Source organism: Salmo salar, chromosome 17, assembly GCF_965601325.2.
Source record: "Salmo salar chromosome 17, fSalSal1, whole genome shotgun sequence".
In the NCBI taxonomy this organism is placed as follows: Eukaryota; Metazoa; Chordata; class Actinopteri; order Salmoniformes; family Salmonidae; genus Salmo; species Salmo salar.
The window spans coordinates 86,170,666-86,196,899 of record NC_138307.1 but is presented as its reverse complement, the minus strand read 5'-3'; the positions used below and the strand labels follow the sequence as shown (position 1 = coordinate 86,196,899).

Sequence of the window (26,234 nt, the reverse complement as noted above, 5' to 3'; positions counted from 1 at the left end):
GTTTGGTCAGGGCTAAACTTGGTGGGTGTCTAAATAGCTAGCCGTGATGGCTGGGCTATCTACTCAGAATATTGCAAAATGTGCTTTCACCGAAAAGCTATTTTAAAATCGGACACCTCGATTGCACAAAGGAGTTCTGTATCTATAAATCTTAAAATAATTGTTATGTTTTTTGTGAACGTTTATCGTGAGTAATTTAGTAAATTCACCGGAGGTTTGCGGGGGGTATGCTAGTTCTGAACGTCACATGCTAATGTAAAAAGCTGGTTTTTGATATAAATATGAACTTGATTGAACAAAACATGCATGTATTGTATAACATAATGTCCTAGGTGTGTCATCTGATGAAGATCATCAATGGTTAGTGCTGCATTTAGCTGTGGTTTTGTTTTTTGTGACATTATATGCTAGCTTGAAAAATGGGTGTCTGATTATTTCTGGCTGGGTACTCTGCTGACATAATCTAATGTTTTGCTTTCGTTGTAAAGCCTTTTTGAAATCGGACAGTGTGGTTAGATTAACGAGAGTCTTGTCTTTAAAATGGTGTAAAATAGTCATATGTTTGAAAAATTGACGTTTTTGCATTTTTGAGGAATTTGAATAACGCGCCACCTAGCCCATAGAGGTTAATCACCAGGACTCTAGAGAGATCGATGACGCAGCAGATGGTGAGATATGGACCAATTCCGAGCTCCGATCAGTGGGATGGCGAATGCGGGCCTCCAGGCCAGGAAGATGGCTCCGTTTCTTTTAATCATGAGGAGCCAATGTTTGATGAACCAATTTTCAACGTTTTGATTGAATTTTCAACGTTTTGATAGACTGTTCCTTTAATGAAAATGATGATGAAAATCCTGAATCGAAGTTTCATAATTGGAAAGAGGCCTAGGACTGTCATTGATGGGTATAGGAGGAATAATTATGTATTAGTCTTGTTAAATCCTTGTATCACAATTAAATTCCATATAGCGTGTGATTATTGTATTTCCATATACATTTTACATTTACATTTTAGTCATTTAGCAGACGCTCTTATCCAGAGCGACTTACAAATTGGTGCATTCACCTTATAATATCCAGTGGAACAACCACTTTACAATAGTGCATCTAAATCTTTTAAGGGGGGGTTAGAAGGATTACTTTATCCTATCCCAGGTATTCCTTGAAGAGCTGGTGATTGAGTCCGCTGTCCTGGCGTCGTGAGGGAGCTTGTTCCACCATTGGGGTGCCAGAGCAGCGAACAGTTTTGACTGGGATGAGCGGGAACTGTGCTTCCTCAGAGGTAGGGAGGCGAGCAGGCCAGAGGTGGATGAACGGAGTGCCCTTGTTTGGGTGTAGGGCCTGATCAGAGCCTGAAGGTACGGAGGTGCCGTTCCCCTCACAGCTCCGTAGGCAAGCACCATGGTCTTGTAGCGGATGCGAGCTTCGACTGGAAGCCAGTGGAGAGAGCGGAGGAGCGGGGTGACGTGAGAGAACTTGGGAAGGTTGAACACCAGACGGGCTGCGGCGTTCTGGATGAGTTGTAGGGGTTTAATGGCACAGGCAGGGAGCCCAGCCAACAGCGAGTTGCAGTAATCCAGACGGGAGATGACAAGTGCCTGGATTAGGACCTGCGCCGCTTCCTGTGTGAGGCAGGGTCGTACTCTGCGAATGTTGTAGAGCATGAACCTACAGGATCGGGTCACCGCCTTGATGTTGGTGGAGAACGACAGGGTGTTGTCCAGGGTCACGCCAAGGCTCTTAGCACTCTGGGAGGAGGACACAAGGGAGTTGTCAACCGTGATGGCGAGATCATGGAACGGGCAGTCCTTCCCCGGGAGGAAGAGCAGCTCCGTCTTGCCGTGTGATTATTGTATTTCCATATAGCGTGAGATTATTAGTGATTACTTATAGCATGTGATCATCATGGTGAATTAGTGAATCATTTAAGGGTGGAATTGATAAGAGAATTATCTAATAAAGGTAAATTAATCAATAAACCACGATGAATTATTAGTCATACAGCAGGTTTAATGAATAATCAATGTAATGATCAATGTAGGGATCGATTAGTCTGATTAGTTCCGGAAAGTCCAGGAACCACTGGAGAGGGAAAGAAATGTGTGTATGCAATTAGTATAGCTACAGAAGCAGATGGTCAAGGGAGTAAAACCTCAGAGAGTTCCTAACCTTGAAGGAAAGGAACAGGCTGAGCCAGAAGGTGATAAACAGTGTGAGAAGTTTATGGGGGTTGCAGGTCACCAACGGATTGTGTGTAAATGCATGTGCGTAAGTAAGCAAGAACTATATAATGACTGTTTTGTTATCCTGACGCCAGAACGTTCTCTGAATAAAGCTACAGAAACCTTTTGCAGAAAGCTGAGTCCTTGCCTAATTATTTTAACCCATTGTCTTAAAAACCTTGGGCATTAGTCAAGGCGAATTGATTATTGATTATTATCATCAAGATATAAAATTCCTTTAACATTTATCAATTAATTTGCTGTTTCAATGTTTAAATGTTTGATGGTGTAGAATGGTTTGATTTATTGATTTTGTTGATATCTGGTATTTGTCAAGTGTACGAACACCAAGTTTAGATAGGTGGGTTAGAAGCGGGGTGATTTATCAATTATTTTTGTGTTGGTCGGAAAATAAATACGGGGATAATACAGTAAAACAAAAACATGACTACCAGTGAAGAAGCGGAAAGAGTATTAAAGGCTCTAAAATCCACGCTCGAAATCAATGGAGGGAAGGAATGGAAGAGACGAGGAGAGAAACTCTGTATGGAATGGATAGAGGATGGTTGTGTATTGTCCCCTGATGGAGTTCCCACAGAAGGTGAGCCAGGTAGAATACTGGGAGCATTGAAGCTAATAAAGCTAATAATTATATGCATATTCTAGTTTCTGGGCAGGAGTAGTAACCAGATTAAATCGGGTACGTTTTTTTATCCAGCCGTGCAAATACTGCCCCTTATCCCCAACAGGTTAATGTTGCTGATCAATTTGAATGTATTATTATTTATTGATTATATTTTATTTTATTTTTCAGTATCAAATGGTCCAAAAATGTTTACAGTTTAAATAAGGCTTGAATTTTTTTTTAAATTTCAGGCAAATTGATGCACTTTAAGTCTTTTCTGTTACAGACTAAAAAACAATGTTAATAAAGTTATTCTTTGTTGTAAGTTGATCTATATTTCTTTCTTTTTTCTTTTTTTGTTTTCTTTAATGTTAATAAGGATACAATGTTATGCAGAGGTGTACTTATAACAATTTTATAGACAAATGATACTATTTACAGTTGCGGCGGAGAGTTGGGGGGCGCGGTTGGAATATTGTCCGGTTGGAATATTATCGCTATTTTACGAGACAAATACCATAAAAATTGATTTTAAACAGCGTTTGACATGCTTCTAAGAACGGTGATGGAACATTTTGGATTTTTTGTTCTCGAAATGCGCTCGCGCGTTACCTTTGGATATTGACCTGAACGCACGAACAAAACGGAGGTATTTGGACATAACTATGGATTATTTCGAACAAAATCAACATTTGTTGTGGAAGTAGCAGTCCTGGAAGTGCATTCTGAGGAAGATCAGCAAAGGTAATACAATATTTCTAATACTAATTCTGAGTTTAGGTGACCCCGAAGTTGGCGGGTGTCTGAATAGCTAGCTGTGATGGCTGAGCTATGTACTCAGAATATTGAAAAATGTGCTTTCTCCGTAAAGCTATTTTAAAATCTGACACCGCGGTTGCATAAAGGAGTAGTCTATCTATGATTCTTAAAATAATTGTTATGTATTTTGTCAAGGTTTATGATGAGTATTTTTGTAAATTCACCAGAAGTTTTTGGTGGGAAGTTTTTGATTTTAGAAACTTTAGAGTGTTTTCTATCCAACGGTGTTGCTTCCAGTTTTTTCTCCTCAGGGACTGGATCCACACCCAGTCTCCTGGTTGGATTGAGTGAATCACCTTCTCCTGTAATTCACCTGTTGGACACAAAATCTTGGACATACGGGTTTGGTTAACAAACAGTCTTCTCATGTGCTCTGCTAGTATTTCTTCAACTTCTATGTCTACCTGTTCTGGTATCTCTAACTCTGGCATTCTATAGGCTCTACTTGATTAGCTAAAATGTCATCCATCATTTAAAGAGATGGCTCCTAGTAAACCAACTCTAGGGATAATATCTTGACTTAATATTTTAGCTACCATAATCATGTCCACCAAGTAAGTTGGGAACGCTTCTACCCATTTGCTATACTTATCTATTATTGTTAAACACCCCTTCTTCCCCTCAATTCGGAATAGTTCAATAAGTCCAATTCCAAATGTTGGAATGGATCTTCTTACAAAGAAATTGTTTAAGTAATTATCCTTTAGGCCATCACTCTTTCCTAACTACTCTACTATACTTCCCTCCCCTTGATACATTGCTTAGCCTATGTATCAATATTGCTGCGTATCCATACAATGTCTTTGGTAGGATAAGTAAATTATCCTTATGTCAGACCTTCTCTTGTAGGATGCCCCCTTTCATTTTCCACATGTCCAATTCTCCCTGGGGCCTTCATCCTCAGATATTCTGTAACAATTCTCTGTCAAGTGTTTTATCTTCTTTAAGATTTATCTGTGCTGCTTTGTATGGTTTTAAATGTCTATGTGCTTGTCTGTGTAAATAGTAACTTTTCTCTCCTTTCTTATTTCACCGGTTCTAGTCAATGCTACTATTTCGGCCTACTGTGCAGAATAGCGTCTGAGCAATGGTTCAGTGTCTAACACCTGAAACCAACTAAGCTTTCATTTCCCTTTTAGTTAGGGTAACAATTACTTTCAACAAAATTATACTAATCTCCTCCTAGCGAATTTACCAAACATAAACTTAAAATCAAAACTAAAATACATGCCTGCCAATGGAGCCGATAGTCTCTCCATTAATTAATATCCTAGAGCTTTAGTGAACCAAATTCTCTTCCTATCTACTCCTGCTGTCCCCCTTCTTTCTTCCTGCTTCTCCCCAACCCTCAAGGTTTCAGCATTGCAAGGGAGGATTTCTCCATCTTCCCTTCTATCTGTCTCCTACTTTTTCTCATAATATGGGTTGTTTCCAAATATTGACTAAATGTCTCATTGTCTCCTTGATTTCACTCCTGAGTTTTAGAAAAATCAACCTGTCTAGATATTGCATATCTACTTAAATGTATCTCGTTACCCTCAATAATCTTTGATCACCTACAGATGTCATATATCCCTGTCCTGTTGACATAAGTCTATCATTATTAAACTTATTCACAACAAAATATAGTAATACTATTATATCAATTCCACAGCCTTGTTGTGTTAAATGTCTTACACTGAATTCAACAACAGCTGACTTCCTAAGAGAAAATAAACGTATCTAGATCATGTAAAAAATACCCCTGCTACTGGTCAAAATATTTTCAAATCACATAATCAGATCAAAATGACTAATCTGATTTACTCCACCAAGAAAAATTATTTTACCCTTATTGTTCTAGGAAAATAGACTTAAAGAAGCCTACCCTTAGTCTAAGGCTTTGCCCTTTTAGTCTTCTCATTGTTTCAAATTATCAATTGTGTCTAAGAACTTTAACTCTATCATAATTATCAGTTCTACAAATTCCCTTAAAATCAATATCACCAATGACCTTAAATTCACCATCCAAATGGCTTTTCAATGTGGCTGATCAGACCACACAGGAAAAGTCACCAGAGGGGTCAAAAGTCATACCACCCTTTCAGAACCGTGTTTCTTACTACATTAAACAAATTAAAGCTAAGAACTTTATCTACATTTTGTATCCCAGGTTCCCAGAACATTCCCTATCAAAATAATTTCACGTTTTTAATTAAACTAAGAAAACAAAACTTCCAAAATGCCATGTGTGTATACCCCTTTAAGATATCCTGTCCCTAGGAATTTGTTATTATTTTGTTTTCAAAGAGAGCTAAGCGCTTCTTTTTCCATAAAATAACCACTTGGTCAGCGTTTCATCCTATCACACTGATTCAAAAACCCCAAAGTTGACTATAAACAAAACCTAATAATATTTATAATTCCATTGTACTCCCCCCATCATTAGTTTTAAACTTCCTCAATGGCTTATGTGATTGAACATGCTTTTCTGTGGGCGCCTGACCTTCTCTCTGTATTTGTCTCGACCCCGTCTTTGGCCTCTCTTATTTCCCTCATCTGCTAGCCCCCACCCTAGGAGGTTCTGTTTGGTGGCACGATTTATCTCGGGACGCATTCCACTGAGGAAAGCAATTTTTAATTCCTGATAATACGGGGCATCAAATCCATCCACTACCGGGGGTTCTATTAACCCACTATTAGCATTGGACACGTCCTTTAATCTCTCTAGGTATTGGCTTATAGTCTTATGAAATGTCCAAGGGTTTAAAAAAAATATCATGTATATCGCCACAATTCTGTCACAATTATTAATTTCCACTCTTTATAATTCATTTAGATTTAAGTAACTGCATTTTCCTTGATTCCGTCATTCAAATACAACTCCCATTCTCTATAAATCCTTTAAGCAGGCCATTCAGACCACAAACAACGTACTTTATCGAATTCGCCTCGCTATTATTTTCAAAGAATCTGTCTTCCTATTTAAACTAAACAAGCTATCAAAACATTTGGTTTCTATCTTAAACAAACACTAACAACCGTATCGTTCCAGTCAAAACATAACAATAATTTAATTTTAGTCCCATGAGCTGGGATCAGTACACGGGTCCCCCGCATGCCAGGCAAGAATTCTACCACTGAACCACAATGCTATTGTTCATGTTTACAATTTCGGTAGTTGTGTCCTACTCGGTCACAATGTTCACAGGGTGTTTTACAGTCTCTGGCGAAATGTCCTGTTCTATCGCAATTAAAACACCGCTTCTTTCCGTCTTTGTCAGCGCGACTCCCTGTTTTCCCCCTTCTGTCTACAGAGTCTCTTCTCCTCCCTGCTATTTCCCCTAGGGTTGCTATCAGGTACTCTGCTTTTTTCTGTTCTTTTTTAATCCTGTTGTTTTTACCATGCTGCTCATAGTGAACGGCATATCTCTTCACCTCTGCCAGAGTTGCTGTTCCCCATCCTACTAGAGTCCTTTTTATGGCACGACTTATCTCTGGGCGCATTCCACTGAGGAAAGCTATTTTCAGTTGCTGGTGATATGCTGTATCGTTCCCCTGGGCTACCGGTGGCTCTATTAACCCACTGTTGGCATTGAATACCTCCTTTAATCTCTCTAGGTATTGACTTATAGTCTCATTGTCTTCTTGTTTACATTCGTGGACCTTAGAGAAATCTGCATGTCGGTGATAGTGGTCCCTCAGATTATTACACAGCTGTGTGATTTTCTCGACATACTGTCCATCTATCGCCCAGGGCAATACCACCAAATCATTATGTCCAGGTACCCACTGTCCCCGGACCGCTGCCCAGTCCTTCCCCACCAGCTGTCTTACTGCTCTCTCAATCTCCCCTGTGTCTAGATTAAAGCTGGCTGCTAGACCTTCCAGATCTCTTCTGAACCCTTCTATACCTGTCTTAGGATGCACTACACCCTCTACGGCTCGGACCACATCTCTCTGTGTCCATGCCCTGTATACATCCAGAGTGGCCTGCGCCCCATCATCCCCAGCCCGTGGGTTTGGCAATGCTATCATAGGGTACTGGCCACTCTCTCCATCCTCTCTCAACTTCAGTAGCTCCTCTCTCTCCTTACCCTGTTCTTCCAGCAGCCTTCTCAGGGCTTTGACTGCCCTGTCCTCTTCACTATCTACATGTCTATGTTCTACCATTAACTCTAGCTTTTCTACATCTAAACGTCCATCAAATTCATACTTATTTCTCCATTTTGGGTCAAAATAAATGTTCCTTTTATCCTTAGATTCAATATATCTCTCATATATCTCTCTTAATTCCAGGACCTCCTTCGAGGATTTACCACCCATATTATTCAATTGCTTTCCTTGTTATTATGCTTATTCTCACAATCTATGGGTGTGCTTTTATTGTATATTTTTAATAGTTCCTGACTACTTCCCATATACCCCTAATAGTCCCAGACTATTTCCCATATATTTTTAGTAGTCCCAGACTATTTCCCATATATTTTTAGTAGTCCCAGACTACTTCCCATATATATTTAGTAGTCCCAGACTACTTCCCATATATTTTTAGTAGTCCCAGACTACTTCCCATACATTTTTAGTAGTCCCAGACTACTTCCCATACATTTTTAGTAGTCCCAGACTATTTCCCATATATTTTTAGTAGTCCCAGACTACTTCCCATATATTTTTAGTAGTCCCAGACTACTTCCCATATATTTTTAGTAGTCCCAGACTACTTCCCATATATTTTTAGTAGTCCCAGACTATTTCCCATATATTTTTAGTAGTCCCAGACTACTTCCCATATATTTTGAATAGTCCCAGACTACTTCCCATATATTTTGAATAGTCCCAGACTATTTCCCATATATTTTTAGTAGTCCCAGACTACTTCCCATATATTTTTAGTAGTCCCAGACTACTTCCCATATATTTTTAGTAGTACCAGACTATTTCCCATATATTTTTAGTAGTCCCAGACTACTTCCCATATATTTTGAATAGTCCCAGACTACTTCCCATATATTTTTAGTAGTCCCAGACTACGTCCCAGACAACTTCCCATATATTTTTAGTAGTCCCAGACTACATCCCATATCTTTTGAATAGTCCCAGACTATATCGATACGGGGTAGTTTATTTTTAGTAATGGCCTCAACTACTACGAGTCATTACGGACCTGTCCGTTTCCGAATAGTCCCAGACTACTTCCTATATTTAAAATCCTCCCTCACCTTTATCTTGACCAAAGCTTTATAGGAATTTTTAGTAAGTTTAGAATTTAACCCCAAAATAATGAATAAAGATTACTGACCTTATCTTGCAGCTGAGAATTCAATGTTCGTAGAATCTCGTCACCACCTCTGTCGCGTACCAGTTTGCCACCGGCCTGTAAAGAACCCACAGTAAAGGGCCAGGTCTTTGATTTACAGATATTTCATCCGCACGGTTTCAGTGTCTCCTTGGAACGACAGCGGCAGTTTGAGATCCGGCTCGAATAGGACCAATTGTTATAGGAATTTTATATCTTGATGATAATAATCAATAATCAATTCGCCTTGACTAATGCCCAAGGTTTGTAAGACAATGGGTTAAAATAATTAGGCAAGGACTCAGCTTTCTGCAAAAGGTTTCTGTAGCTTTATTCAGAGAACGGTCTGGTGTCAGGATAACAAAACAGTCATTATATAGTTCTTGCTAACTTACGCACATGCATTTACACACAATCCGTTGGTGACCTGCAACCCCCATAAACTTCACACTGTTTATCACCTTCTGGCTCAGCCTGTTCCTTTCCTCCAAGGTTAGGAACTCTCTGAGGTTTTACTCCCTTGACCATCTGCTTCTCTATCTCTCTATACTAATTGCATACACACATTTCTTTCCCTCTCCAGTGGTTCCTGGACTTTCCGGAACGAATCAAACTAATCGATCCCTACATTGATCATTCATTAACCATGCACTATGACTAATAATTCATCATGGTTTATTGATTCATTTACCTTTATTAGATAATTCTCTTATCAACTATATAGGGAACAGGGCTCTGGTCTAAAGTGGTGCACAACACAGGGAATAGGGCTCTGGTCTAAAGTAGTGCACTACATAGGGAATAAGGCTCTGGTCTATAGTAGTGCACTACATAGGGAATAGGGCTCTGGTCTAAAGTAGTGCACTACATAGGGAATAGGGCTCTGGTCTAAAGTAGTGCACTACATAGGGAATATGGTGGCATTGTTGGACGTAACCAGTCAGTCTCTGGACAAGACCCACTACACCAGTTAACATGTGTATCAAGGTGATCTGAACACACACATGGCTTTATGAACGGTGTGTGTAGCAGCAACATTAAAACATATCCACGTATTGAGTGACATCCAAATCCAACCACCCTCTGAGACTAGTTTTTCAACAGTTATGAGTTTCTCCTGTCAGACTAAATACATAGAAATATAATGAATAGAACCAGAGTCTCCATTCAAGTCAAGGATTCAGACATTCTATTTCTATCTACTCAGTCCTATCCGATAGGAGAAATACAGATCACTTTTGAAAAACTGGGCCCTGGGCATCAAGTCATCAAGGGATCAGGTCAGAACAGGTTTTAATGGGTTTCCTGTAGTTACACTAAGTCACTATTAACAACATTGTATAACACAGTACTTACATGGCAATTAACCAGTCACAAAATGGAGAGAGTCCTCCTACACATCTCAGCAGATTTGTTGACAGTATTGTATTCATGACACCTGGTGTTACTCAGAACAGATGTAAAATCAGCAGCTTTGTCTCAGCCAATAGGAACATACTAGCATCACAATGACATGTACTGATGCCCTCCAGGTCTCCTTCACCTATTCACTGTACAGATGGTATGAGAACGGAAAGCTGCTAACAACGCGGATACAATTTAAACCTAAATGAAACATCTTGTAAAGCAATGAACAGAAATGTTTTCTGTACCAAACACACAGCGATCAAAGACTGGTCACTTGTCAGACAGGATGTTCTGTGATGGGATATGAAAGGATCCTCTCAACACATCATCATCATCATCATCAGCTGTTACAAGGGTCCATTTAATATGAACATCCTGAGTGGGGTCACATGTTACCGATGTGAACACAGTTAGGGAGGCCATTCCTCTGGTGTCCCAAAGCAAACGAGGCCTGTTGTGATTCCCCCATAGGTCCTATATGACAGGGAAAGGCTGGGTTTACCCATAGGTCCTATATGACAGGGAAAGGCTGGGTTTACCCATAGGTTCTATATGACAGGGAAAGGCTGGGTTTACCCATAGGTTCTATATGACAGGGAAAGGCTGGGTTTAGCCATAGGTTCTATATGACAGGGAAAGGCTGGGTTTAGCCATAGGTTCTATATGACAGGGAAAGGCTGGGTTTAGCCATAGGTCCTATATGACAGGGAAAGGCTGGGTTTAGCCATAGGTTCTATATGACAGGGAAAGGCTGGGTTTAGCCATAGGTTCTATATGACAGGGAAAGGCTGGGTTTAGCCATAGGTCCTATATGACAGGGAAAGGCTGGGTTTAGCCATAGGTTCTATATGACAGGGAAAGGCTGGGTTTAGCCATAGGTTCTATATGACAGGGAAAGGCTGGGTTTAGCCATAGGTCCTATATGACAGGGAAAGGCTGGGTTTACCCATAGGTCCTATATGACAGGGAAAGGCTGGGTTTACCCATAGGTTCTATATGACAGGGAAAGGAAGTGCTTATTTCTTCTTGGTGGCTCTCTTTCCTTCGCCCTTCTTGGGTTTCCCCTTGCCTCGTAGTTTCCTCAACCGCCGCATCTCCTCCTTGAAGTCCTCGTGCTCATCTCTGGTGGGGAAACAGGGAGAAATGGTGTTACTGAGGTAAGCAGCATTAGTACTAAACTAAAAGGACGTGTTCAGAAGAACAGAGACAAACAGGGTCTAGAAAACTGTCTGCTTAGAACACAGAGACAAACAGGGTCTAGAAAACTGTCTGGTTAGAACACAGAGACAAACAGGGTCTAGAAGACTGTCTGGTTAGAACACAGAGACAAACAGGTTCTAGAAAACTGTCTGGTTGGAACACAAACAGGGTCTAGAAAACTGTCTGGTTAGAACACAAACAGGGTCTAGAAAACTGTCTGGTTAGAACACAGAGACAAACAGGGTCTAGAAAACTGTCTGGTTAGAGCACAGAGACAAACAGGGTCTAGAAGACTGTCTGGTTAGAGCACAGAGACAAACAGGGTCTAGAAGACTGTCTGGTTAGAACACAGAGACAAACAGGGTCTAGAAAACTGTCTGATTAGAACACAGAGACAAACAGGGTCTAGAAAACTGTCTGGTTAGAACACAGAGACAAACAGGGTCTAGAAAACTGTCTGGTTAGAACACAGAGACAAACAGGTTCTAGAAAACTGTCTGGTTAGAACACAGAGACAAACAGGGTCTAGAAAACTGTCTGGTTAGAACACAGAGACAAACAGGGTCTAGAAAACTGTCTGGTTAGAACACAGAGACAAACAGGGTCTAGAAAACTGTCTGGTTAGAACACAGAGACAAACAGGGTCTAGAAGACTGTAATTTCACTGTCTGTGGTTAGCCAGAAGGACCTTCTAAAGCCTCTAGAAGTGGTTCTGGCTAGAGTAGGGCTGTATACATTATTACACAATGCCAAACACAGACATGCCAAAAGAACCCAGATCCCTTTCCCATGAATAGGCCTATGGATCTATTCAGCCCATCGTCACGTCATGTCTACCTGAAGAGTCCCATGTACCGTAGCTTCTGTGTAAGGGCATAGTAGATCTTGTGTTGAGGGTACCAGTCGTACACCTCCTTTTTCTGGGCCATGGGCGGCTCCTTGAACAGCTGGACCACCTTCATGGACTTGTTGTCCGTCGGACGCGCCACATCCCCAAAGATACGTGCGCTGAGACGTGCCATACGCACAGCGTAGTTGGACAGGCTGGCCATAGCTAGCTGAAATACAAGAGGAAAGAGAAGCAGCAAATATTAGTTACAAATATGTCCTCAAAAAATAAACAACTTCTATAGACGGGTTAGCTGACAACGTCACAAAACATGATCGCTTCAAATGGGGCAGAAATCTGTGTTGTGATTCTGGTTGGCCAGATAGCTAGAGTGTGGATGACGGATCACCACCTCAAGCTGAACCTCGGCAAGACGGAGCTGCTCTTCCTCCCGGGGAAGGACTGCCCGTTCCATGATCTCGCCATCACGGTTGACAACTCCCTTGTGTCCTCCTCCCAGAGTGCTAAGAGCCTTGGCGTGACCCTGGACAACACCCTGTCGTTCTCCACCAACATCAAGGCGGTGACCCGATCCTGTAGGTTCATGCTCTACAACATTCGCAGAGTATGACCCTGCCTCACACAGGAAGCGGCGCAGGTCCTAATCCAGGCACTTGTCATCTCCCGTCTGGATTACTGCAACTCGCTGTTGGCTGGGCTCCCTGCCTGTGCCATTAAACCCCTACAACTCATCCAGAACGCCGCAGCCCGTCTGGTGTTCAACCTTCCCAAGTTCTCTCACGTCACCCCGCTCCTCCGCTCTCTCCACTGGCTTCCAGTCGAAGCTCGCATCCGCTACAAGACCATGGTGCTTGCCTACGGAGCTGTGAGGGGAACGGCACCTCCGTACCTTCAGGCTCTGATCAGGCCCTACACCCAAACAAGGGCACTGCGTTCATCCACCACTGGCCTGCTGGCCCCCCACCTCTGAGGAAGCACAGTTCCCGCTCAACCCAGTCAAAACTGTTCGCTGCTCTGGCACCCCAATGGTGGAACAAGCTCCCTCACGACGCCAGGACAGCGGAGTCAATCACCACCTTCCGGAGACACCTGAAACCCCACCTCTTCAAGGAATACCTGGGATAGGATAAAGTAATCCTTCTAACCCCCCCCTTAAAATATTTAGATGCACTATTGTAAAGTGGTTGTTCCACTGGATATTATAGGTGAATGCACCAATTTGTAAGTCGCTCTGGATAAGAGCGTCTGCTAAATGACTAAAATGTAAATGTAAATGTAATATGTACATGATCTACTGCATCCATGTACATGAATATGTACATGGATGAGCGATGGCTGAGCAGCATCAACAAGGTGCAGTAGATGGTATAAAATACAGTATATACATGTGATATGAGTAATGTAAGATATGTAAACAATATTAAAGTGGCATTGTATAAAGTGACTAGTGATCCATTTATTAAAGTGTCCAGTGATTGGGTCTCAGTGTAGGCAGAAGCCTCTCTGAGTTAGTGATTGCTGTTTAGCAGTCTGATGACCTTGAGATTGAAAAACAGCTTCTATCTCTCGGTGATCATATTGACATTCCCAGCCGTAGTTACATTTGTCCGTTTTTGTCCAAAAAATATCGAGCCATTGAAACAGAAACAGTGCATTCCGAATGGTACCAGGTCCGCTGTGATTTACAACATGATAGCAATATTTTCTGGACCACCAAGACATGTATTGGTTTATTATATAAATCATGTATTGAACTGCATCTATCTATTCTGACAACAGTGCCTTGGTGTACGGCATGGAATGTTAAGTCAAATATAACCTATTTATAAAACCTCTTATGAAGTTGGTTTCGTAGCATAAAACTGGGAATATGATATTTTTTACTGATATTATGATTGTCTGTTTTCAGTGGCGTAAAGTACTTAAGTAGTACTTTAAAGTATTTTTACTTAAGTAGTTTTTTGGGGTATCTGTACTTTACTATTTAAATTTGTCAACTTTTACTTTACTACATTCCTAAAGAAAATCATGTACTTTCTACTCCGTACATTTTCCCTGACAACCAAAAGTACTCGTTGCATTTTGAATGCATAGCAGGACAGGAAAATTATCTAATTCATGCACTTAAAGAGAAAATCCCTTGTCATCCCTACTGCATCTGATCAGGCAGACTCACTAAACACAAAGGCTTTGTTTGTATATTATGTCTGAGTGTTGGGGTGTGCCCCTGGCTATCAGTCAATAAAAATAAAAATAAAAATGTAATTGTGCCGTCTGGTTTGCTTAATATAAGGAATTTGAAATGAGTTATACTTTAACTTTTGATACTTAAGTATATTTAAATCCAAAACCCTTTTTTACTTTTACTCAAGTAGGATTTTACTTGGTGACTTTCACTTGAGTCATTTTCTATAAAAGGAATCTTTACTTTTACTCAAGTATAACAATTGGGTACTTTTTCCACCACTGTGTGTTTCATATCTGCAAAGTAGTTCCTCTTTAAATAGTCCAAGTGCCACCCACCAAAAATGTGTTGGACCTTCCGTCTGACTACACAATCCACTGTTTCATCAGCCCAGCCAGGCAATTTATAAACTTGATCTCCACTATAAAAAGCATCTAGACATTATCTCACATTTCTTTTAGATTAACAATTAGTTTTAAACAGCAGAGATTTGTATAAACCTTGCTGTCTCTCCGACATTTGCTAAATTGATTCAATATTCAAATTCCACCTCCAGCTGTCCCATATCATAGTAATGAACAAGTAGAAGTCGCGACCAGACAGACAGCGTTTCTCAGCCAGTTGAAATCATGAATCAGCTGGCATCATTTTTATGGATATATAAAAATACATTTAAAATGAAATAAAAAGAAGGTCCAACTAAAGGAATTGCAGCAGTCTTTCTGGCTCCAGTGTTTGAAGTGATTGTAGTTGTGTTGTCTGCTAGCTGCTCTGAACAACAGGGGTCCTGACCAGAGAGAACATTTTCTATGCCAGGAGAAACCTCACCTCATTAACTCATTGTTATGGACGTATCCAAATAAAATGTCACTAGAAAACTGATTAAACAAATGCCAAATGTAGCTAGTGTTATTGTTTTTGACCTGACTAAGTTAGCCGTAGTTGGCTAGCTAGCAAAACAAGAGAGAAGAACGGTTATGTCGGGTCTAACACCCGTACCAATATCCTCCAAAAACACCAGCTTCTCGGGCATTTTTTCATTTAAATAAACACTGTATGGTTCAAAACTTGTAAAAGTGGCCATTTATTTTTTTAATAAAAGTTACTTAAAGTTAGCATTGAAATCCCAGCGCATATTGGGCCTTGGATTAAAATAATAATCGCCATATTGAACGTCTTGTGTAAAACCCAGTATTTCCCCCCATAGTAGCTAAACAACCAACCCGTTAATGAAACAGCTTCATGGTTTTAAAACCAATGGAAAAATCATAGCCAACAAACACACCATAAAGTTGATGATCAGTGTGAAAACATGCACCAGACAGAGGAAAGCACATACTGAATAACAAAATGGCTCACTGTGTCCACAGCCAAATACAGACCTGGAATCACCGCGACGTGTGGACTGGCTTTGTTATATCCAATGTTGATATGTTACCATGTTCTACACGATAATGGTATACCTTGCTACTCAGTATGTGTGTCACTAGTAGTTATTATTGTATTTCGTTAAATATGTCGCTAACCTTCAAGCATGCCACCACTGCTATTCTTCGATGAGGTTTAACGGCGGGTTGGCATCCAATACATGTTGCATTACCGCCACCTACTAGACTGGAGTATAACTCCCTTATAGTTGGCTTGAAAATGTCAAATAAATACATTAATACCCCTACACTCACTAAAAACCACCACCTTAATCCACTATTTAAATCTATCTACTTCTACTTCAGACCAACAGCCTGAAAGGACGGGACACCACCACTCAACACACCCTGTAACTCTTCTGAGGTAAAGTCTTGTACACTCAAATACCTCACTGCAGCTGCCACCACAACCTCAACATCCAGAGACTTACGTTCCATCCCTACAGTACAGTTGATAACCATTGCTATAAATGCTAAAAATCCAATCTTACTGAAGCATACTGTACCAGTCAAAAGTTTGGACACACCGGCTCATTCAAGGGTTTTTCTTTATTTGTACTATTTTCTACATTGTAGAATAATAGTGAAGATGTCAAATCTATGAAATAACACATATGGAATCATGTAGTAACCAAAAGTGTTAAACAAATCAAAATATATTTTAGATTCTTCAAAGTAGCCACCTTATGCCTTGATGACAGCTTTGCACACTCTTGGCATTCTCTCAACCAGCTTAACCTGGAATGCTTTTCCAACAGTCTTGAAGGAGTTCCCACATATGCTGAGCACTTGTTGGCTGCTTTTCCTTCACTCTGCGGTCCAACTCATCCCAAACCATCTCAATTGGGTTGAGGTCGGGTGATTGTGGAGGCCAGTTCATCTGATGCAACACTCCATCACTCTCCTTCTTGGTCAAATAGCCCTTACACAGCCTGGAGGTGTGTTGGGTCATTGTCCTGTTGAAAAACAAATGATAGTCCCACTAAACCCAAACCAGATGGGATGGCGTATCACTGCAGTATGCTTTGGTAGCCATGCTGGTTAAGTGTGCCTTGAATTCAAAATAAATCACAGACTGCAAAGCATCCCAACACAATTACACTTCCTCCTCCATGCTTCACAGTGGGAACCACACATGCAGAGATCATCCAGTCACCTACTCTGGTCTCACAAAGACAAGGTGGTTGGAACTAAAAATCTCAAATTTGGACTCATCAGACCAAAGGACAGATGAGCATGTTTTGAAACTGATCATGAACGTTTATGATGTGTTGGCTATGCTCTTTTGCACACCAGTATTTCCACTTGCACATTATCATCTGCACATCTATCACTCCAGTGTTAATTTACTAAATTGTAATTACTTGCTACTATGGCCTATTTATTGCGTTACCTCCTCACGCCATTTGCACCCACTGTATATAGACTTTCTTTTTTTTCCTATTGTGTTATTGACTGTACGCTTGTTTATTCCATGTGTAACTCTGTGTTGTTGTTTGTGTCGCACTGCTTTGCTTTATCTTGGCCAGGTCGCAGTTGTAAATGAGAACTTGTTCTCAACTAGCCTACCTGGTTAAATAAAGTTTAAATAAAAATGTGATTGGTATTAAACCATGACCAATGAAGCTTTTTGATAATCGGGTTGGTTGTTTAGAAACTATGTGGCAAAGTTCAACATAGTGATTGTTATTTTAGTCCAAGGGCCACAAATACATCGGTAACGTATGTTTCTTCAGGTATTGCAAGGACGGACACCGAACGCACAAATCGTTCTGTGTGCAACAAAAGTAACCAAGGTAAAACGACAACGCCGGAACGTTGTTAAGGAAATAACCCAAGATGCACTATGATTTCCATGCCGCAAATCTCCGCTGTTGAAAACTAAATTGTAGTCTAAAAGAAATGTGAGATAATGTCTAGATGCTTTTTATAGTGGAGATCAAGTTTATAAATTGCCTGGCTGGGTTGATGAGACAGTGGATTGATTGTGCAGTCAGATCTTTATTTAGTATATATTTTTTTAAATAGATTTTTCATATATATTTTTTTATTATAACATTTCAAATTACAATACAAACGTAGGACATCAATACATGTATATTTTCTCTGAAGAAACATAAAATGACATTAAAAGTAAGAAATAAATAAAAAAAACACAAAAATGTACTTTCAAAAGTTAAAGTTAATATAATCAAATAAAGGCCAGGGGTTACAGTTGTACAAACATATGATAGAGTTGTAAGAATACAGTGTTTTTTTTGTTATTGATGAATTCTAGAAATTTTATTAAATATTGGATTTCAACTAAAAAATGTATTGCATTTGGGGACAGATTTCAAATATTTGTTTTTGTGTATATTAAATTTACCAGAGAGAATGAGGAATGAATGACTAATTCAGTGGTTTTGTTTTCATTTGAATAATAACATTACATTTTTCATTGTAAATACCTGGGTCTTATTGATTAAATAACAAATGTACATACTTAACTCGCTCCAAAATAACTTCACAGAGTCACACTCATAAAAAAAAATTGTAAAACAGTTTCCCCTTCTTTATCACAGAAAAGGCATATTTATTGTAAGTCCATGAGTAGACAAGATATTGCAAGGGTATATTTTGTGCAAGATTTTAAAGTGAATTTCTTTTACTTTATTTGATTTGAACAAAAAAAATGTGTGAGGGAGCAACCAAGCTTTCTTCCATTAAATTTCAGTAATATATGCGTTCCAGAAGATTTTCCATCAAGGAGGGATCTTGTTGTTGGAGTGAAAAAGTATTATTACATTTCCTATCCAGCAGGGGGCAACCTTCTAACATAAATTGTGCATCTATCTTGACGTGTTTTCCAAAACACAAATCAGATTTAATTAATTGAGTTAATCCTGAAGGTATTGCGTTGCATATAGAATTAATTATTTATAATGTATTGGTAAATTATATGTTTCTAAGACCTTCCTATAAGATAGTATATTCCCTTCTTTATCAAAAAAATCAAGCACAAATATAATATTTATTACAAACCACTTAAGAACAAAGACTTGGTTTTTTAACAACAGTATCTTTGTTGTTCCACAGAAGTGCCTTGTGTGGTTGAAGAGTTGTAGACAACATCGTTTCCAGGATAGAAGAGCCAGTTCATGAAATTTGGACAGTTTGATGGGTAATTCTGCTGGAGAATAATTGCACATCCACAAAAAAATTGAAGACCACCCCATTTCATAAAAATATGACAGGGAATGAAGAACCATATAGATTCAGAGCGAAGCATACAGCTTTTTATCCAGTTTACCTTTAAAAAAGGTATTGTTGATATCAATGAATTCTAGTACATCAAGCCCACCATAAGCTCTATGGTTTGATATTACAGACTTATTAAGTTTGCGTCGTTTATTTTTCCATATAAAGTCTAGGAAAGTTTTGTTGATATCCTTGCTGGTTTGATCAGATAGGGATAGAGCATGGTAGACAAACCGTGACAGACCATCTGCTTTGGACAGTAAAACCCTTCCAATAATAGAGAGAGAAATTGAGATGTTGACGGACAATATGATTTTTCGCCATGTGCACCCCTAAATATTTCACATTACCTTTCACTGGAATATTCTCAACAGATTGGTAATTTGAGTTATTATGGGACAATATTTCGCATTTATTTAAGTTAAGTTCCAGACCAGAAGCAGAAGATAATGATTTGATAATATTAAGTCCAATTGCAACTTGATTCTTGTCTTTTAGAAGCAGAGCTGTATCGTCTCCTAATTGAGATATTTGTATTTATTTTCCAAAAATTGAAATACCTTGTAATTCAAGGGTTGTTTAAAATGCTAATAAATAGTAATTCTACAACTAAAAGGAATAAGAAAGCTGAAAAAGGGCAACCCTGGCGTACACTACGGTGAATATTAAATATTTGAGATGTTCTATTATGATTCATCTTAACACAATTAATATCGTTATAAAAACAGATCGATCACAGAGAAAAGCTAGTACCGAAACCAAACGTGTGCAACGAATGTATTAGGGACTTGTGTTCTATTGTATAAAATGCTTTACAAAAGTTGAGGAATATTATAATACTGTCGGAGTCAACTGAATCAGCGCGAACAATCAAGTCTAAAACTAAACTAACGTTACAGCTGATGTGGCGACATTTCATGAAACCAATTTGGGTTTCATTAATAAGGTGGTTTTTGGCCCATTTTAAGTCTATTAGCTTATGCTAAAGTTATCAATTTATTATCTGTATTTAATAATCTAATAGGTCTCCAATTAGAACAACACATTTTTGGTGAGTGTCCCTTGGACTGTTTAAAGTGGAACTGACAGCGTTTTAACTACTTTGCAGTCAAAAATATCAAATTCTCAGTTTATGCTCAGAAACCAGGTTTTAAAAATAGGTTATATTTGACTCAACATTCCATGACACACATGAAGGCATTGTTTTTGGTAGGCCAAAACATATTGCTATCACATTGTAAATTACAGCTGCCCTGGTACATTGTTCCTTCCTCCATTCGATATATACTGTTTCACTTTCAACGACTCAATATTTTGGACAGAATTTGACGAATGTAACTAAGGCTGGGAATGTCAATACAATCAAACTAGTAAGGCCAAGGCCAGTGATCACAAGTCAGTTAAAATGTGGCTGATAGGCTAGCGTATCTATTTATGTAGCAAGCTAAAACACAGAGACTGAACTTAGCTAGATAGCTAGCTGCTAGGAGGATGTCATCGGAGGAGTGGGTGAGTGACTGAATTTTCCGGTGGCTACAGAGATGGGGATGCAGGTGTCATTTGGTTTGCTAGCAAGACATGTTCATCGTTTAGCTATTCTGAAATTGAACGACTGTTATCCAGTTAGCATATCTCTTGCGTTTTGCAAATTCACTCTTGACTATTGTTAAGGCTGCATGTGTTCGAATCTGATATAGGAACAAAGAGTCAATTATATTTTATACTAATGTCAATATTTATTCAGCAGTTAATAAATGGTAAATGCAAATTCCGTATATACGGGTTCACTGTAACATCACGCAGGATGAAAACAGAGAAGTCCCAACACCCCAACATCCCCTTGACTTATACTCTAACAGAGATAGTTCCTGTTTGCGAACAGGCCTATTAGAGTAGAGGCTCAGCATGGTTTAAACTTACTGGCCTATCGCTGGTGTTGGCGCTAAAGCTAGTCCAGCCCCTTAGCGCTGTAGCTCCGTGGTCATCTTTGCAGAAGCAGGGTCTCGGGTTGGCGCTCTCGTTGTTTGCACTGAAGTTTCCTGTTATGTTCTTTCTCAGTGTATTTCCATTGTTCTTTCACACTCTTTAAGCTGTTGCATTTAACACAGTTTAGATCGCACCCCACTTCCCTCGCATGCTCATATCTATGCATAGCACAAGTTCTTCAGTTTATTATACTCCATTATACTTAATAGCTTAAAAGTATAGCTTAAAGCTTAGCGCCCCATTATGAAGGGCCAAATCTCACAATATCTACTTAGATTTCAGAGCACTCTCGCCAGAGCGCAAAATAACTGATGAATTCACCAATGCAACACCTGCTGAATAAGACTGGTGTCAGTAAATGTAGGCAATGAAAGTAAGTTAATCACAAACATGCTAAATAACATGCAAACAGCCTAACAAGGGTGTTTGCATTCTGGGGTGAGTCAAATGGGCAGAGTGAGGTGTTCTCTCATTTGTGTAGCTAGCTAGCCAACTTTTATTTTTTATTTAACCTTTATTTAACTAGGCAAGTCAGTTAAGAACAAATTCTTCTTTACAAGGACGGCCTAGGAACAGTCTGTTAACCTCTATGGGCTACTCAACAGCCAGTTGAATCCTGTGGCACGTTATTCAAATACCTTAGATATGATATTACTTCAATTTTTCAAAAATATGACTATTTTACACCATTTGAAAGATAAGACTCTCGTTAATCTAACCACACTGTCCGATTTCAAAAAGGCTTTACAACGAAAGTAAAACATTAGATTATGTCAGCAGAGTACCGAGCCAGAAATAATCAGACACCCATTTTTCAAGCTAGCATATAATGTCACAAAAACCAAAACCACAGCTAAATGCAGCACTAACCTTTGATCTTCATCAGATGACAACCCTAGGACATTATGTTATACAATACATGCATGTTTTGTTCAATCAAGTTCATATTTATATCAAAAACCAGCTTTTCACATTAGCATGTGACTAGCATGTGACTAGCATTCCCACCGAACACTGCCGGTGAATTTACTAAATTACTCACGATAAACGTTCACAAAAAGCATAACAATTATTTTAAGAATTATAGATACAGAACTCCTCTATGCACTCGATATGTCCGATTTTAAAATAGCTTTTCGGTGAAAGCACATTTTGCAATATTCTCAGTAGATAGCCCGGCATCACAGGGCTAGCTATTTAGACACCTAGCAGGTTTAGCACTCATCAAAGTCAGATTTACTATAAGAAAAATGTTATTACCTTTGTTGTCTTCGTCAGAATGCACTCACAGGACTTCTACTTCAATAACAAATGTTGGTTTGGTTCAAAATAATCCATCGTTATATCCAAACAGCGGCGTTTTGTTCGTGCGTTCTAGACACTATCCTAAAGGGTAACTAAGGGTGACCAGCATTGCGCAATTCGTGACAAAAGAATTCTAAATATTACATTACCGTACTTCGAAGCATGTCAACCGCTGTTTAAAATCAATTTTTATGCAATTTTTCTCATAAAAAAGCGATAATATTCTGACCGGGAATCTGCGTTTAAATAAACAGACAAAAGAAAAGAAAGCATTCGGTCGACGCGGGCGCGCGCCTAAGCCCATAGTACTCTGAGTGGCCACTTGCCAAAAGCGATAAAGTGTTTCAGCCAGAGCCTGCCTCGATATCGTTCAACTTTTTCCCGGGCTCTGAGACCCTATGGAAGACGTAGGAAGTGTCACGTTATTGCACAGATCCTGAGTCTTCAATAAAAAGAGCCAAGATGAAACACTACTTCTCAGACAGGCCACTTCCTGCTTGAAATCTTCTCAGGTTTTGGCCTGCCATAGGAGTTCTGTTATACTCACAGACACCATTCAAACAGTTTTAGAAACTTTAGGGTGTTTTCTATGCAAAGCCAATAATTATATGCATATTCTAGTTACTGGGCAGGAGTAGTAACCAGATTAAATCGGGTACGTTTTTTTATCCAGCTGTGTCAATACTGCCCCCTAGCCCTAACAGGTTTTAACTGCCTTGTTCAGGGGCAGATTTTTACCTTGTCAACAGATTTTTAACCTTGTCAGCTCAGGGACTTGATCCACCAACCTTTCGGTTACTGGCCCAACACTCTAACCACTAGGTTACCTGCCGCCCAACTTTAGCCAGTTAGCCTGGGTGCTTGGTTGGGACAAGCATGCATTGGCAGGCAAGCAGCAGAAGGACGAGGAGGCTACAATTCCCCGTCGCTTATCAGTGCAGGTTTGACGACCAACTCGCTGAAACAGTTTGAGAGGGTTTATCTAATGTTCCTCCATTAGATTTGAGATAATCTTGCTCTGACTAGCATTAGTTGTTGATCTTGTTGTCGATGTGCATATAGGAAAAGATAGCCTACCTTGTCATGATTGTTTGATCAACAGGACTATAAAAGTTCCCAAATGTAAGAGGACTCCCATGGTATTTACATATTTACAGAAATCCATTCAGGTGTATTTTGTGGCTTTTGGTGAATGTGTTCTATTGACCTAAAGTCGCTCTGTTGCTACTTCCTGTAAACACACAGTCCAGTTCATAGTGAATGATGACAGGCCCTACTTCCTGTAAACACACAGTCCAGTTCATAGTGAATGATGGCAGGCCCTACTGCCTGTAAACACAGTCCAGTTCATAGTGAATGATGACAGGCCTGTGTGCAAATGGCATGTTTGTATATAGTCCTACTGTAGTTCTGATTGGCTATGGTGCACCAGTCTGCATAGACTCTGGTCCTGGACAAGAAATATGGTTTATTTACTGCAGTGTCTAATAAATTGTCCAAACGCAAGTCCACTTTCCCACTCTATATTGCTATGGAATTTTCACAAATGACTTACTATACATAATTCCCAAACATTCTATGAATTTATGAAACCGTGAAAATTACCAAATCTAAGTGCTCTCTTGTCAGAAATTCCTGGGTTGTAAATGAACAGATTTTAATATGATTTCATGTTTCTAAAACGCAGTCAGTTCCACTTTAAACCCAGGAAGCAGCCTTTCAATTTGACATTCACCAGCTTTTCAAGCTTAATACTGTCAAAATATATTTGGGAATTAGCTACCAAAGAATGGAGTTTCTCTGAGCAACTATCGTCATTACTGCCGTCACGACCTTTATGTACTTCCAAATAAGGTCTGAATAAAAAGATGCAAGCAACTGAAAAAATGCCTTGTCTGGAAAGAATCTATATTACATTCTGGGTAGAGCAGGTGGAATATTATTACATTCTGGGTAGAGCAGGTGGAATATTATTTCGTTCTGGGTAGAGCAGGTGGAATATTATTTCGTTCTGGGTAGAGCAGGTGGAATATTATTTCGTTCTGGGTAGAGCAGGCGGAATATTATTTCATTCTGGGTAGAGCAGGTGGAATATTATTTCATTCTGGGTAGAGCAGGTGGAATATTATTTCGTTCTGGGTAGGGCAGGTGGAATATTATTACGTTCTGGGTAGAGCAGGTGGAATATTATTACGTTCTGGGTAGGGCAGGTGGAATATTATTACGTTCTGGGTAGGGCAGGTGGAATATTACGCTCTGGGTAGAGCAGGTGGAATATTATTACGTTCTGGGTAGAGCAGGTGGAATATTATTACGTTCTGGGTAGAGCAGGTGGAATATTATTACGTTCTGGGTAGAGCAGGTGGAATATTATTACGTTCTGGGTAGACCTGGTGAATTAACTGATTAGATGTTATGTTCCTACACTGTTGTAGGTGATAAAACTGAGATCTTCTTTAATTACGAGATGCTCATGCCTCTGCTCTACCATTGGGAATCGTTGTCACAAAGGCGACAAGCTTAGGTCCAATATAAGCCAATAGAAACGATATCTGGCCATCCAGAAATACGACAATACAGATTTATTTCCCCATTGAAGCGAGCGTGTGGTTTTCGTGACGTTGTCAACTAACCCTAACTATTTGACCGATGTTTGCTGCTCCTCTTTCCTCTTGTATTTCAGCTAGCTATGGCCAGCCTGTCCAACTATGCTGTGCGTATGACACGTCTCAGCGCTCATATGTGATAAAGGAATTTATATGTTCAAAGATAATGACTAAAGTATTCCACCCTGAAACCATATAACTGTTGTGTAAATGTATGTGAGACTGTTTCTGCTTGGAACAGATTAGCACGTTGTGAAAAAAGTGCCCAAAGGTGGCAGGAACAAAAATATTTATTGATTATTATGTCCACGATAATACATTTAACCTGTTATGGCTAGGGGGCAGTATTTTCACGGCTGGATAAAAAACGTACCCGATTTAATCTGGTTACTACTCCTGCCCAGTAACTAGAATATGCATATAATTATTGGCTTTGGATAGAAAACACTCCAAAGTTTCTAAAACTGTTTGAATGGTGTCTGAGTATAACAGAACTCAAATGGCAGGTCAAAACCTGAGAGATTCCTTTACAGGAAGTGGCCTGTCTGACCATTTCTTGAACTTCTTTGCCATCTCTATCTTTTACAAAGGATCTCTGCTCTAACGTGACACTTCCTACGTCTTCCATGGGCGCTCAGAGCCCGGGAAAAACCTGAATGTCGTCATCCCAGCCCCAGGCTGAAACACATTATCGCCTTTCTCAAGTGGCCGATCAAGGGACTGTGGGCTTAGGCGCGTGCCCTGGCCGCCCCCGTCTTTGTGATTTTTTCCTCTGTTTGCCGAAAAGGAGATTCCCGGTCGGAATATTATCGCTTTTTTGCGAGATAAATTGCATAAAAATTTATTTTAAACAGCGGTTGACATGCTTCGAAGTACGGTAATGGAATATTTAGAATTTTTTTGTCACGAATTGCGCCATGCGCCCGACCCTGATTTACCATTTCGGATAGTGTCTGGTACGCACGAACAAAACGCCGCTATTCGGATATAACGATGGATTATTTTGGACCAAACCAACATTTGTTATTGAAGTAGCAGTCCTGGGAGTGCATTCTGACGAAGACAACAAAAGGTAATCAAACTT

General features: G+C 39.7%; 1 protein-coding gene across 5 annotated transcripts; it reads right to left on the bottom strand.

Annotated features, from left to right (window-relative positions):
- Positions 1-9,250: 9,250 nt before the first annotated feature.
- Positions 9,251-16,184, bottom strand: LOC123723791 (small ribosomal subunit protein mS33). 5 transcript variants are annotated; one of them, XM_082964341.1, is made up of 3 exons: positions 16,113-16,184; positions 12,389-12,609; positions 9,251-11,473 (listed from the first exon to the last, which is right to left on the bottom strand). In XM_082964341.1, the coding sequence occupies exons 2-3, from the start codon at positions 12,601-12,603 to the stop codon at positions 11,368-11,370; spliced, it is 321 nt and encodes a 106-aa protein (XP_082820467.1). In that variant the 5' UTR covers positions 12,604-12,609; positions 16,113-16,184; the 3' UTR covers positions 9,251-11,367. The 5 variants fall into 5 exon arrangements, with proteins under 5 accessions (XP_082820467.1, XP_082820469.1, XP_082820468.1 ...); XM_082964343.1 differs by having other exon boundaries at positions 12,407-12,609; XM_082964342.1 differs by having other exon boundaries at positions 12,407-12,609; positions 15,969-16,170.
- Positions 16,185-26,234: the final 10,050 nt, after the last annotated feature.

Coding starts and splice junctions, on each gene's coding strand:
- LOC123723791 (XM_082964341.1), bottom strand. CDS start 12,603: ATGGCCAGCCTGTCCAACTACGCTGTGCGTATGGCACGTCTCAGCGCA. Junction 11,474..12,388: donor CGGTACATGGGACTCTTCAG/GTAGACATGACG, acceptor TTTCCCCACCAG/AGATGAGCACGAGGACTTCA.